The 14615-nt window shown below is 41.4% G+C and overlaps 1 protein-coding gene across 1 annotated transcript; it reads left to right on the top strand.

Annotated features, from left to right (window-relative positions):
- Positions 1–12765: 12765 nt before the first annotated feature.
- On the top strand, positions 12766–14121 carry LOC117083740 (zinc finger protein 42 homolog). The gene is given in 3 exon segments (XM_033211723.1): positions 12766–13533; positions 13535–13778; positions 13781–14121. Coding segments are annotated over 3 exon segments (975 nt in total). The 5' UTR covers positions 12766–13005; the 3' UTR covers positions 13984–14121.
- The last annotated feature ends 494 nt before the right edge of the window (positions 14122–14615 follow it).

Consider the following 14615-nt stretch of genomic DNA (forward strand, 5'->3'; position numbering starts at 1 on the left):
CTCTCCAGTCACGTGGAACTGTAAGTCCTTTAAACTTCTTTTTCCTGTATAAATTACCCAGTCTCCTGTATGTCTTTATCAGCTGTGTGAAAACAAACTAATACACTCTGCTTACTCCATCAGCTCGAGACACCTGGAATAGATTACAACAAGCCAGAAGGAAGAATGCACATCTTCTAAAGGGTTAACTGGTTACCACTGAGGATTGGGAACAGAGGTCCTAGGGGAAGATCCAGTTGCTTACAGCAGAAAACCCTCTCTTCCCGTTCCAAACCTGCAACAACCTATAATCAGTCTGAAGGCAGCGCCCCACTTTCCTCAGAGATGTTACAGGTTTGGAACAGGGAGAGAGGGTTTTCTGTTCTTCATAGCTGGATCATGTTTGTGGCAACTTTGGATGCAGATAAGGGTATAATGTTTGATCTGTTTTGAGCTGCCTGCCCACTCATGTCTCTCATTCTGAGACTTCTACCAACCATAGCTCCCACTAATTGGGCATATGAGCAGTACCCCAAGCCCCAGATGATTGCACCCAACCCATTTATTGGCTGTCTAACAACCAATCAGATTCCCTCTTGAAAAAAAAAAAAATGCAGTAAGGCCTTGCTATTCAAAGTGTGGTCAGCTGACCAGCAGCATTAGGGGAATCCCTGGGAGTTTATTAGAAAATTAGACTCTCTGGCCATCTAGAACTACTGAATTAGAATCTGCAATCTAACAAGATCCCCAAGTAATTCATATGCCAGTTAACTTTTGAGAAACACTAAGTCTGGGCAGCATGGTGAGACCTTGTCTCTACAAAATAAAAATATTAGCTGGACTTGTGGTGCATGCCTGTAGTCCTAGCTACTTGGGAGGCTGAGGTGGGAAGATTACTTGGGTCCAGGAGGTTGAGGCTGCAGTGAGCCATGATTGTACCACTGCACTCCAGTTTCGATGACAGAACCATAATCTGTTTCAAAACAAACAAAGAAAGCAAGCAACAACAACAAACACTGGCTTAAGAAACAAACATGTTAAGTCAGTAGTAGATGCCATACCCCATCCATGATTGGCTTGTTTTTATACATTTTCGATACATGGAGAGAAAGAGGAAATAGCCTGGGTTCTTGAATTTTCTGTATCAAGCTCTCTGAGGGGAAAGCTTTCCTTTATTTTGTGATCTTGGATGTCCAGGAGATTTTTGGTTGTATCCCTAAGATAAACCTCTCTCTACTTAAGCTATCTTGAGTAAGTGTTTTTTGCAAGAGATAGCGTGCCAAGTGATGAACTAAATCATGACTAAAAGAAAACTAAAACAACTCTGAGTCCTTTTGTAGATTTTGTACAGAGTATTAGTTATGGGTAAACCAACTTTTCTTTCCCTTTTAAAAATAAGAAATAATGAATTGTCATGAAAAATTCAAAGCCAGGTAACAGGGGTGGACACTTGGCCAGCTACTGGGGAGGCTGAGGTGGGAGGTTCACTCAAGGCCACAGGTTTGAAGCTGTAGTGCACAATGATCATGCCGATAAATAATCACTGTGCTCCAGCCTGGGGAACATAGCCAGACACTGTCTCTAAAAAAATTTTTTAATAAAAAATTCAAATGCTTCAGAGGGTAGCAAACTGGGGGAAAAAAGTTTGTCTTCCCTTAGGATGTCTGTTCCCAGTCCTCAGAGGTAATAAATTAACAACTTTCTGTATAACTTTTAATAATTTTCTTGATTTTTTTTTTTTATTTTGACATGGAGTTTTGCTCTTGTTGCCCAGAGTAGAGTATAATGACATGATCTCGGCTCACCACAACCTCTGCTTCCCAGGCTCAAGCGATTCTCCTGCCTCAGCCTCCTGAGTAGCTGGGATTACAGGCATGTGCCACCACGCCTGGCTAATTTTGTATTTTTAGTAGAAACAGGGTTTCTTCATGTTGGTCAGGCTGGTCTTGAACTCCCAAAGTCAGGTGATCCACCTGCCTCGACCTCCCAAAGTGCTGGGATTACAGGCATGAGCCACCACGCCCAATCTTTGATAATTTTCACACGCACCTATAACGTTTTCTTTTTTTCCCTTAGCCCCAATAAAAGAAAATCAGAAAGCAGATTATCTTATCATCAATACACATCTAGGGATATATGTGATAATATCTAACATTTGAGTTTGCCTTAACTCAAAGCTTTTAAAATTGCCCTTCTACGGCTTTATTTTTAATAGTCCTTAGAGACAAGTAGTAGGACAAACACTATTACTTTCATCGATTCAATATATGGTTACACTGATGTTTAAAGTCACATCCACAGTTCTCATTGAGGTTCGTTAAATAAATAGTTACATGAAAGTTCCTGCTGTATTGCTTTAAAATAATAGAGGGCATTATTCAGTAGGTCACATGTCAGGATTTTCTTTTAGAATTTAGTGCTAAGGAAAGATGATCAATGGCCGGGCGCAGTGGCTTATGCCTATAATCCTAGCACTTTGGGAGGCCAAGGCGGGTGGATCACCTGAGGTCGGGAGTTCGAGACCAGTCTGACCAACATGTGGTGAAACTCCCACAAGATCTGGTTGTTTGATAAGTGTGAGATTCTTCCCCCTTCATGCTCTTCTCCCCGTCCTGACACCATGTAGGATGTGCCTTGTTTCCCCTTCACCTTCTGCCATGATTGTAAGTTTCCTGAGTCCTCCCCAGTCACGCAGAACTGTGAGTCAATAATCCTCTTTTGTTCATAAATTACCCAGTCTCAGGTATTCTTTATCGCAGTGTGAAAGCGCACTAATACAGAGCTACTATTTCTGTGTCACAATTTCATTATATTTTTTGTTTAATTATAAGCTGTTTCAAGTATTGGGGGGAGTAAGAGAGGTTTAGATAAAATGACTTTTAAAATAGGGAACACAAAACACCAACAAAAACTTAAATGTACCGAGATATTTACTGGCAGAGCTGGAACTGGAATTATAGTTTCCCAAATTTTAGTTCATGACATTTCCTCTCTTCTACGTGAAATGAATGGTGAGGTTTTCCTTCTTAATCATTTTATGTCTGTTTTTAAAAATATGGCAGTTCCACAAACATCACAGCTGGATGTTGTCTGCTGGAACCTGTGCCCCAGCTTTTGAAGGCCACCTCTCCCTGCCTTATTTGTTGTTTTCAAAGGTAATTTTTCTATAATGCAGTGCTGGGTGCCTGGGGTTTGCCAGCAAACAGAACGAAAAGATAAAGGTCGTATATTTCCTGCTATACTAAGTGGTCTTTCAAAAATGCAGAACACCATTGTTCTGTCAGCCTTTCTGCAAAGGGATGGCAAATATCTACCTTGAATAAAAGCATGTTAAAAAAAAAAAAAAAACACTTTGGGAAGCAGAGAGGTGAGTCATATTCCAACAAAGGATGAATGCAAGTCCTGTTTTGTTAGTTTTGAAAACTCAGTTTTTTTTTTAATCAGGTAGTTATGAGAATTTTAAATTCTATTTTATAAAAAACAACCCAGTTTAATTAATCCTGTGATGAACTATGACTTTTATTGACCTTTTACAAAAAGTACAAGAAAACTATTGAGAAATCTTTTCTTTTTTGTGAAAAAAAAGAAAAGAAAAGAAAAGAAAAAGAATCCAGACGAAACACAAAACATAAACTGCAGTGTATATGGGATGGCGAATGCCATTGACTTTCAAGGCGCCCTCTACTGGCAATGGCTTTAAGTTTTTAAACATCTATTATATTGTGGGCTTTGGAATTTCATTCTTTAACCAAATGAGATTTTCAGTACATTAGTACAAAGAAAACATATGCAGGAAAAAAAGCCCCAGATACTTTATCTCAATAATATAAATAAGCAAATATATACAAAAGTATCAGGCATTATTTTACATATCCTGAAAACTATGCGTTGTTAACAGGAAGAAGAATAATACAGTCAGTTGTTCATCAAAGATTTATTGAGTTCTTACAAGGGCCACCATGTCAGGCATTGGGGTCACAGAGGTGAGGCTGACGTGACCCCCACATCAAGGGTCCTACTCTTGTGAGGGAGTCAGACCTACCTGCAGAAAATTAGCATGTCATGTGTGGAGGGCAATGTGAGACCCGAGGAACGACCCCTAAATCCTCCTGAGAAAGGAGTTAGGAAAGGCTTCTGGAGGAGGCTGGCAAAGAAATACAAGAACATAGAAAGGCACTCTAAGGACAGGGAAGGGTGTTAGGTAAGAGAACACGGTGTGGGTACGGAACACAAGCAGAACCACGGTAACAAGTTCCGGGTTGGCTGGCTGTACACAGCACGATGTGGAGGGACGGCCAGGAGAGGATGCTATTGAGCAGCAGCTCTCAAACATTTCAGTCTCAAGACTTTACAATTTTAAACATTATTGAGGACCCTTCCCCTCCCCCACGAAGTGCTTTTGTTTATGTGGACTTCATTTATTGCTGTTTATTTTTATTTATTTATTTATTTGAGATGGACTCTGGCTTTGTCGCCCAGGCTGAAGGGCAGTGGCGCGATCTCGGCTCACTGCAATCTCCGCCTCCCGGGGTCACGCCATTCTCCTGCCTCAGCCTCCGGAGTAGCTGGGACTACAGGTGCCTGCCACCATACCCGGCTAATTGTTTGTATTTTTAGTAGAGGGGGGTTTCATCGTGTTACTCAGGATGGTCTTGATCTCCTGACCTCGTGATCTGCCCGCCTCAGCCTCCCAAAGTGCTGGGATTACAGGCGTGAGCCACCGCACCCAGCCGATGTTTACTTTTAAGAAACTGTTGGATGGGCATGGTGGCATGCTCCTGTAGTCCCAGCTATTTAGGAGGCTGGAGTGGAAGGATAACTTGAGCCCAGGAGGTCGAGGCTGTTTACCAAGATTGTGGCCCTGCATGCTCCAGCCTGGGTAACGGAAGAAGACCCTGGGGGCCGGGGTGGGGAGGGAAGGGAGGGAGGGAGGGAGGGAGGGAAAGGGACTAAAACTGATAAGTTTGAAATGTAGTTATTAATGTATTTAATTACATATTATCTTAAGCTCTATTTTACAAAAGAAATCCTGAATTTCTCAAATACAAATTAGTGAAAAATGTGACATTGTATTATATTTTTACAAGTTTTTTTTTTTTTTTTGAGACGGAGTCTTGCTCTGTTGCCAGGCTGGAGTGCAGTGGTGTGATCTCGGCTCACTGCAACCTCTGCCTCCTGAGTTCAAGTGATTCTCCTGCCTCAGTCTCCCGAGTAGCTGGGACTACAGGTGTGCGTCACTACGCCCAGCTAATTTTTGTATTTTTAGTAGAGACGAGGTTTATCCATGTTGGCCAGATTGGTCTCGTACTCCTGACTTCAGATGATCCACCCACGTCGGCCTCCCAAAGTGCTGGGATTACAGGCATGAGCCACCACTTCTGGGCCTACAAATCTCTTTAATGTCCAGCTTAACTAGAGACAGCTGGATTCTCACACCTGCTTCTGCCTTGGATCTGTTGCAACACCACGTGTCTGTAACTGCTGGAAGACTCCACTGTGCACTCATGAAAGAAAAAGTGACAAAGGCAAATAACATAGTATTATGAAAATAGTTTAGATTTTGTTGGCTCCCAAGGGGTCCCCAGACCACATGTAAGGAGCTACTGCTGCAGAGCTGGGCAGGGGCAATGTCACGAGGGAGAGCTGGGCATATAACATTAAGTGGCTTGAAACCTGCCAGTAGGCAAAAGGACTTGAAGCTGAGAAGTATGTTTTCAGGTGTGAATTTTAATTCATCGTTTTTGCTGCTGTGGAGGGGATACATTTGAGGAACATGAAATTGAGGGAGACAAGAAAAGTAGTTAGAGATTTATTGCAATTGATTGGGCAAGAAGTGATGACTCAAGTAAAACAGTGTGTCCAGGGATGGAAAAAAATAGGGAATGGTGTTGGGAAATATTTAGGAAGTAAAACTGATTGGGCTTGGTGATTGAAAGTTAAGGACTGGAGGAAATAAATAAAACTTATAATTCTAGCTTGGGTAACTGAAGAGAAGGTGATACAATTAAATGACATAGGGACCGCACAATGCCATGGTACTGCAGGGAAGAAGGTAATGAAATGCATTTAGATTGAGGCTTGCTGCCCTGGTGGGCCTAAGGATGGTTCAGGAGAGGCATCTGGAAGGAGGGTGAACGTGTGAATCTGAATCTTGTGCATGCGCATATTTACCATCAAACTTGAGTTTAGGGCCTTTTATCTGAATAGGCCCCTTTTATAGGGACACAAGATACTGCTTTTTAAAAACACACATAGGTAAAAATACTTTTTAACTCCAGTTAGTATCACTGACTCTTCCCACCACAACTTCTCCTGCATTGTGATTCCCCACATGTTAGACGGCTTGGAGTGGCTACAGGCATTTTGGGGATCCCCTAAGGAAAAATTGAGCTAGGGATACATTTAGCTTGAGTTTAGAAGGATATGTTTGTTACTTGCAGCTGCTTTGGTTAAGTTATTGCTGACTTATCCAGTAGAGGAACAGCTTCCAGGAATATCCCATTCTATACTCTGCTGAAGTGGAGGGCGTATGTATTGCAATATGAACTTATTCAATGGCACCCAGCAAAAGACATTTCAGCAGAGTGTAACAAAAACAATGTTAGAAATGTTTGGGGTCAGAGTGAATCTGAAAACTTCTCTCAATCATTAGACATAAAGAATGTACAAAGAGAATTTTGATCTTATCAATGACTAATCAAAGTGGAATTCTCTTCTGGAAAGAATTGTGGTGTATTAAAGATGGCTATCGGCTGGGTGTGGTGGCTCACGCCTGTAATCCCAGAACTTTGGGAGGCTAAGGTGGGTAGATCACAAGGTCAGGAGTTCAAATCAGCCTGGCCAACATGGTGAAACCTCGTCTCTACTAAAAATACAAAAATTAGCTGGGCATGGTGTCGTGTGCCTGTAGTCCCAGCTACTCGGGAGGCTGAGGCAGGAGAATTGCTTGAATCTGGGAGGCAGAGGTTGCAGTGAGCTGAGATTGTGCCACTGCACTCCAGCCTGGGTGACAGAGTGAGACTCTGTCTCAAAAAAAAAAAAAAAAAAGAAAAGAAACAGGCTATAAAGTCTTAATCACTCCCTCCATTGTGTGGTAGTTTCTATTTCCCCTCTCTTTAAATCTGGGCTGGACTTGTAATTTGCTTTGATCAACTGAATATGGTGGAAGTGATGCTGAATAACTTCCATATCTGGACCTTAGAAGACAAAAAGCTTTTCGCTTTTGCACATTGAGAATGTTCTGTCTTGGAATCCAGATGCCATAATTTTAGAATTACAATTCAGAAGGGAAAGCCATGTAAAGGAAATCCAAGGCAGTCAACCAACAGCGAGCACCACTGCCAGCCTCGTAGTGAGCCATCATGGAGGTTCTAGCTCAGTGGGACTCCGAAGTTTGCAGTCCCAGGCAACACCAAGTTTAGCAGATGGTCTGCCAAGCTAAGCTCAGTCCACCCAGAGTTCAGAGACAACAAATGACTGTTTTAAATTGCAAGTTGCATAATAATTTGTTGCTTGGCAATAGACAACAAAAACCCTATTGCATCATGTGTAATTTTAACTTCTTCTTTGGTGTATGTGGTGTGTGTGTACACACACAAAATTTTTTCTTTAATGGAAATCGCATGAAGTAGAATTTTGTGATGTTGATATTTGTTAACTTTTAAAATGATAGCCAATTCAGTGTTTGGGCCAGAAGGAAAATAAAAGTCAAAGAGGAGTTTTTTGTTGAGAGGACAAATTTGACTATATTTATAGAGCTAAGAGGAGGGAGTAAGTAAAAACAGAGAGTTAAAGGTACAGGAGAGAAGGGAGGTACTTTAGCAAGTCCTTGAGTGGGACAATAATGAATTGGATTAAGGACACAAATTGAAATACTGACTTTGTCCAGAAGGAAGTTAACTTCATTCTGTGAGAGTGGTGGAAATGACGTAAGCAGGAGAGATGTTACCCAGCTTAGTAAACCATTTATCTTAAAGTACAATACTTAACATAACCTGCAGCTAAGCAAAATAAGTATTATTTCTTGATTTCATGAATTTAACTGGAACAAAAAACATTTTCTCTATTTAAAAAAATGAAAAAAGAAAGAGAAAACCACATCTTAAAAGTGGTAGATTGCTGTTGGTCAGGCGTGGTGGCTCACACCTGTAATCCCAGCACTTTGGGAGGCTGAGGTGGGAGGATCATGAGGTCAGGAGATCGACACCATCCTGGCAGTCAGGAGATCGACACCATCCTGGCTAACACGGTGAAACCCCATGTCTACTAAAAATACAAAAAATTAGCCAGGCGTGGTGGCGGGCGCCTGTAGTCCCAGCTACTTAGGAGGCTGAGGCAAGAGAATGGTGTGAACCTGGGAGGCAAAGTGAGCCGAGATCGTGCCACTGCACTCCAGCCTGGGCAACAGACGAGACTCCATCTAAAAAAAAAAAAAAAAAAAATGGGGGATAGATTGCTTTGTCTGGTTAAAATTTCTCAAACTCTAAAATTGACTTCATGCGGGACATAGTGGCTAACACTGTAACACTATAATCTCAGCACTTTGAGAGGTTAAGGTGGGAGTATGACTTGAGCCTAGGAGTTTGAGACCAGCCTGGGCTACATGGTGAGACCCCATGTCTTAAAAAAAAAAAAAATTCTGTGGAACACTTACAGAATGTTAGATAGGTCATTCTTTTAGTGCAGCTTACAATGGTTTATTCAACATAGCAAAAACTATCTGCTGAGAAAAATTTAGAACAGACTAGAGTTGTGGGAAAAGCCAAAAGAACTTCATTCAAAAGCATTTTTTGCTTTAAAATTTGGTAGTTAAAAATAGGGCTTCCTTTCAGTTGTTTAATTTTGTTTGGAAATATTTACTTTTTAGTCTTAATTATATTTAACATAACTTACTTCTAATTAAAAGAAGGGCAATAATACCCTAATGCTTATAAGTTTAATTTTTCTTGGTGAGGATTTATTCAAAATCAACTTTCTTTTTTTTTTTGAGACGGAGTCTCGCTCTGTCACCCAGACTGGAGTGCAGTGGCACGATCTCGGCTCACTGCAAGCTCCGCCTCCCAGGTTCACACCATTCTCTTGCCTCAGCCTCCTGAGTAGCTGGGACTAGAGGGGCCCGCCCCCACGCCCGGCTAATTTTTTGCATTTTTAGTACAGACAGGGTTTCACCATGTTAGCCAGGATGGTGTCAATCTCCTGACCTCGTGATCTGCCCGCCTCAGCCTCCCAAAGTGCTGGGATTATAGGCGTGAGCCACTGTGCCCGGCCTATTCAAAATCAACTTTAAAAAAACCACTCAGGCCAGGTGTGGTGGCTCATACCTGTAATCCCAGCACTTTGGAAGGCTGAGGCAGGTGGATCACTTGAGGTCAGGAGTTTGAGACTAGCCTGGCCAACCTGGTGAAAACCCATCTCTACTAAAAATACAAAAATAAGCCGGGCACAGTGGCACGTGCCTGTAATCCCAGCTACTTGGGATCCTGAGGCAGGAGAATCGCTTGAACCTGGGAGGCGGAGGTTGCAGTCAGCCGAGATCGTGCCACTGCACTCCAGCCTGGGTGACAGAGCGAGACTCAGACCATGTCCTCTCCCTGTCTCTCCCAAAAAAGAGAAGAACATGGCAAATGGCAGTTACAGCGAAGCAACACACTCAGGAAGGAGGCTTCAAAATCGTTTTTTCAAAGTCTACTGTGTGCCCTGTTCTAAGTGCTGAGAAAACAGGAATGGCCAAGAAAGACAAAGTTCCTGCCCTTGTGGAGCTTACAAATAAGCATGGGGAGAAAAGAAAACAAGCACAGACATACAGACATGATCATCAGAAGTGAGATGGAAAACAGCAACAATCAGTGTCGCAATCAGATGAGAGGGCTGGCGGATGGGGAGAGCGGTGGTGACTGGGAGGGTTGGGCAGATTGGCTGGCTGAGGTGGACTTCTCTGAGGCAGGGGCATTTAATCTAAAATGCCAATGAGCCAGCCATGAGAAAATCTGGGAGAGGAGCCTTTCAAATGAAGACACGTGCAAATGATATCACCAGCCTCTCTCACTCTGATGACACAAAATGTACCGACAGCACTGAGCTACCGTGTGTCCCTATTAGAAATCATATTTACATTTCATTTCCAGTCTTTGGGATTTGAGGCATCTGGTACTGATATCCGTATCTTCTAGATGTTTCAATAGGGGGTCCATTAGAAAATCTGAGTTACAAAAAAATTAAAAACATAGGGGATAAAGAGAGAATGAAAATAACAAGAAAAGCAATATTAAAACACACATACAGTTTACATTTAAATGTCCCAAAGGAGATATGTTGGAGCTGTTTGTGGATCCATCCAGCCAAATAAAACCACACACCAAGAGGTTCTGTTAGGGAAGATGAAAGTAACTATAACAGAATAGGAAAACCAAATTTACACACTTGCATGTGGATCATTTAGAATATAAACAATTCACTCTGAAAAAAAAATTTATAAATCCCTAAGGTATTGACATAAACTAGGCATAATAAACTCAAATGTGAAATTATTAGCTTTATTTGTAATGACAGGGTCAGTTTGAGAACCTGTCTTCAGTGATAGTGATGCTTTGGCTGAAACAATTCAGCTCAAACTCTTGGCATTATGATCATCCTTTCCTAACATGTGTCTCGAAGGTCCCCAAATAGTCCCAGGGCCTGCCTGGCTTTTATGAATATTCTAGCCAGTCCAAAGTAGGGCAACACATACTGTATCCAGACATGAAACGAATGTCATCAAGGAGGCCACTGAACCACCTTTAAAGGAAAGACAGCTGGAGTACTCCAGTGGGTAGAAGATTTGGAGATAATTGTGGCTAGCAATTTGGCATGCAGAAAGAAGAGAAGAGAACACTGTTTTCAAATGGGAAACAGAAAATGAGACGGGGAAATGAAAGCACATTCCCAGATGGAGCGATTTTATTTCCAAACATGATTCAGAACAGATATATGCTTTGCTACCTCCACACTGGATTTTCATTTTATAAAATATATTTGCTATTAAAATCGTTCATAAAATCTACCTTCCCCTTCATAGTGGGAAATAAGCAAAGTGAAAGGTTAAAAGGTCATGCATAAAATAGATACACCAAGATAATTATATAATAGTCTTAAGTTCTTCACAAATCAATAAACCATTAATTTATACTTCACTATACAGCACTTCAAGGTTTTTCTTTATATATTAACGTTCACATTTCACAGACAACTTTACAAAAAGATTATCATTTTTTTCATAAAATAGGAAAACAAACCCACAGTACTAAAAAAAAATCAATCTGCAGAGTGTAAACATTTTTTAGAAGAATAAACACTAAGAGAACAATGAAACTCAAGTGCTTTATCAGAAACAGTGGTTGACCTCTTTTTGCCTTTACTCCCTTTTCATCTGAGAGAGCCTTTTAGAGATTGGGAATCATTTGTTGTCTGCAATTACTATAGGCTTTGGCTCACAATTCTGGGGAAAAAATGTCAATTTAAGGAACTCTGTGTATACATTTTATTTTCTTTTTCTTTGAGACAGATAACCTCAAAATACGGTCCAAATATTGGTTCCTTCCAATATGAGGAGGGTAGTTACCATAGAATAAGAACTAAAATCCCATTTTTTTTAGGAAAAAAAAGCCCTCCGATGATGCAGGTGTCCGTGTATAAGGAACTATGACCTACCAAAAACCCACCATATAAGAAGAGGCCAATATAATTTGCCAGTCTGACAAGACAGTTGGTATTATAGGTGGAAGAGACCTCAAGGATCACATAATTCAGCTCTTTGATTTTAGAGGGAGGAAAGACGAGGCCCAGAGATGATAAGTGGCTTGCCTAAGTACATTAGCAAGTTAGCTTCAATGGTTATTTTTATACACACACAGGCACACATACATACTGTTGCACTGACTTCTGTTTTGTACATAAAATGCTACTGGCTCATACAATACATCAATAAGTATGCGAATTTTCATTTGTTATTTGATTGCTGGAAGTGGGAAATACTCATTCTTCCCAGGGGTGAAATGGTTCTACTTTCTCTCTGTGGTACACTGTATCATTACTCAGCTCTACTGCTGCTCTCTGCAGCCCCTAACAGTAGCATGGATTGGGGAAGAAGGAAGGATGGCAGGAAGGCAGACAGAGATCCTCAACTCAAATCAGAATTGGAGTGTCTTGTGTCAAAGATGTTCCCACTGGCAGTGAAGACTTTACATGAAGTTAAGCTTGGGCTGTTGAAACTTCCAGCCAGAAATGGGGTATCTAGGCACCACCAGGTACCAGTGTACGCCCTTCATTCAGAACATGAGCTTGTGTTCCTCTGACCCTAAAAAGCAGAGATGAGCAGTGTGTCCTGCCTAAGCTACTGAACTATAAACTTAGATGACTTTACTAGGTGCAGTCATAGTTTCTAATTATCTTAACTTGTATATGCATATAAACATGAAAATATGTATGCCTATGTTATAGTAGTATTAATAGCTATTATATCTTTTCCACAAAATTACATGTGGTTGTAACTGTAGGGAAAGTTTTAAAACCCTAAGGCAATTTTTTAAAAAATACCATTGTTTTCGATATTTATTACGGACATCTTTCTGAAAAACCTTAAGTCTAGCTATGTATATTAACATTAAATAACTTAAAAAAATAAACAATACATTATATTGTAGCAAAATAGCTCCATTTTAACGCCATATAAGTGAAAAAAATTGAGTTTTCAAGATTAGACTAGACCTCTAAAGGTATTTTTCACAATTCTGAACTAATATTAAATGTATTTTCTGGTTTTGTTTTATGTTTGGAAGGAGGTGGCATTGAAAATAGCAGAGCGCTTCGCGGTGACAGGGACAAATGTACTGAGGCTGGAGCCTGTGTGAACAGAACAGAAGAGGCCTTCGCTGTAGTGGAGGTCACAGTCTAGCAGGTGTTTGCTGAAGACAACTTACTCAGATCACTACTCCCTGGAGGTGGTTGATACACCCTGGTGTAAACCTTCAAGAAGGACACAGGCAGGAAAACATGAACCAGCAACTGAAGAAACGGGCAAAGACCAGACGCCAGAGAGGCCTGGGTGGAAGAGCACCCCGCCGGGCTAAGCCCAAGCAAGGCAAGGCAAGCCAAGACCTGCAGGCGGAAATGGAGCCTGTGGGCACAGCGTGGGCCTTCTGTGACGACCATGTGTGCTATGAGCCTGGCCCTCAGGCTGCTGGAGAGGATGATTTCTCAGACTGTTACACAGAATGCATCATAAGGGGTGAGTTTTCTCAATCCATCCTGGAAGAGGACTCACTTTTTGAGTCCTTGGAATACCTAAAGAAAGGATCGGAACAAGAGCTTTCTCAAAAGGTTCTCCAAGCAAGCTCCCTTCTTGAATGTTCTTTGCAATACATGAAAAAAGGGGCAAAGAAAGAGCTTCCTCAAAAGATAGTTGGAGAGAATTCGCTTGAGTATTCTGAGTACGTGACAGGCAAGAAGCTTCCGCCTGGAGGAATACCTGGCATTGACCTAGCAGATCCTAAACAGCTCGCAGAATTTGCTAGAAAGAAGCCCCCCCGTAAATAAAGAATATGACGGTCTGAGTGCAATCACTTGTCCTCAGAGTGGAGGCAGTAAGAAGTGGAGGAACAGAGCTGCCCTGAGAAAGCATCTCCTCATTCATGGTCCCCGAGACCACATCTGTGCAGAGTGCGGGAAAGCCTTCGTGGAGAGCTCAAAGCTAAAAAGACATTTCCTGGTTCACACTGGAGAGAAACCGTTTCAGCGCACTTTTGCAGGGTGCGGAAAGCGCTTCTCCCTGACTTCAATTTGCGTACACATGTGCGCATCCACACGGGGGAGAAACGTTTCGTGTGTCCCTTTGAAGGCTGTACCAGGAGGTTTATTCAGTCAAATAACCTGAAAGCCCACATCCTAACGCATGCAAATACGAACAAGAATGAACAAGACGGAAAGAAGTCCTCCAGCAGGACAGGCAGAAGAGTGATCAGTGACAAATAGGCCTCTTGATTATTGTTTCTAGGAAGGAATTTTAAAATCAATATTGCAACCCCAAAAGCGGTTATAATTTGGTGTTACTAAGATGCTCCCACACTTTGTGATACCGTTTTGAGAACATGGTGTATTTTTTTTCTTTTTTGTTTTATTTAGAACTTTGTATTCTTAAAATGTGCTTCCAACAGGAAGGTCAGTGATAATTGACTTCAAAAGCATGACCTTTAATATATTATCTGTTGGATTATTAGATATAAGACTTATTTTCATGTACTATAAATATGAAAATAACTTTGATTTTTAATTGTGTAGTTTTCATTTCTTAGTTTTTGCCTTTTAAATAAATACTTCAGCCAGGCATAGTGACTGACGCCTGTTATCTTAACACTTTGTTGGGAGGCCAAAGCGGGAGGATAGCTTGAGGCCAGGAGTTCCAGACCAGCCTGGGTAACATAGTGAGATCCTGTCTCTGCAAAAAAAAAAAAAAATTGTTTTTATTTGTATTTATTTTTATTTTTTTTTTTTAGTAGGCACCTGGGTCTGTCACCCAGGCTGGGGTGCAGTGGCGTGATCTCGGCTCACTGCAACCTCTGCCTCCCAGGTTCAAGGGATTCTCCTGCCTCAGCCTCCTGAGTAGC

This window comes from Trachypithecus francoisi, unplaced genomic scaffold (genome assembly GCF_009764315.1).
Source record: "Trachypithecus francoisi isolate TF-2019V2 unplaced genomic scaffold, Tfra_2.0 Lachesis_group0, whole genome shotgun sequence".
Lineage (NCBI taxonomy): Eukaryota > Metazoa > Chordata > Mammalia > Primates > Cercopithecidae > Trachypithecus > Trachypithecus francoisi.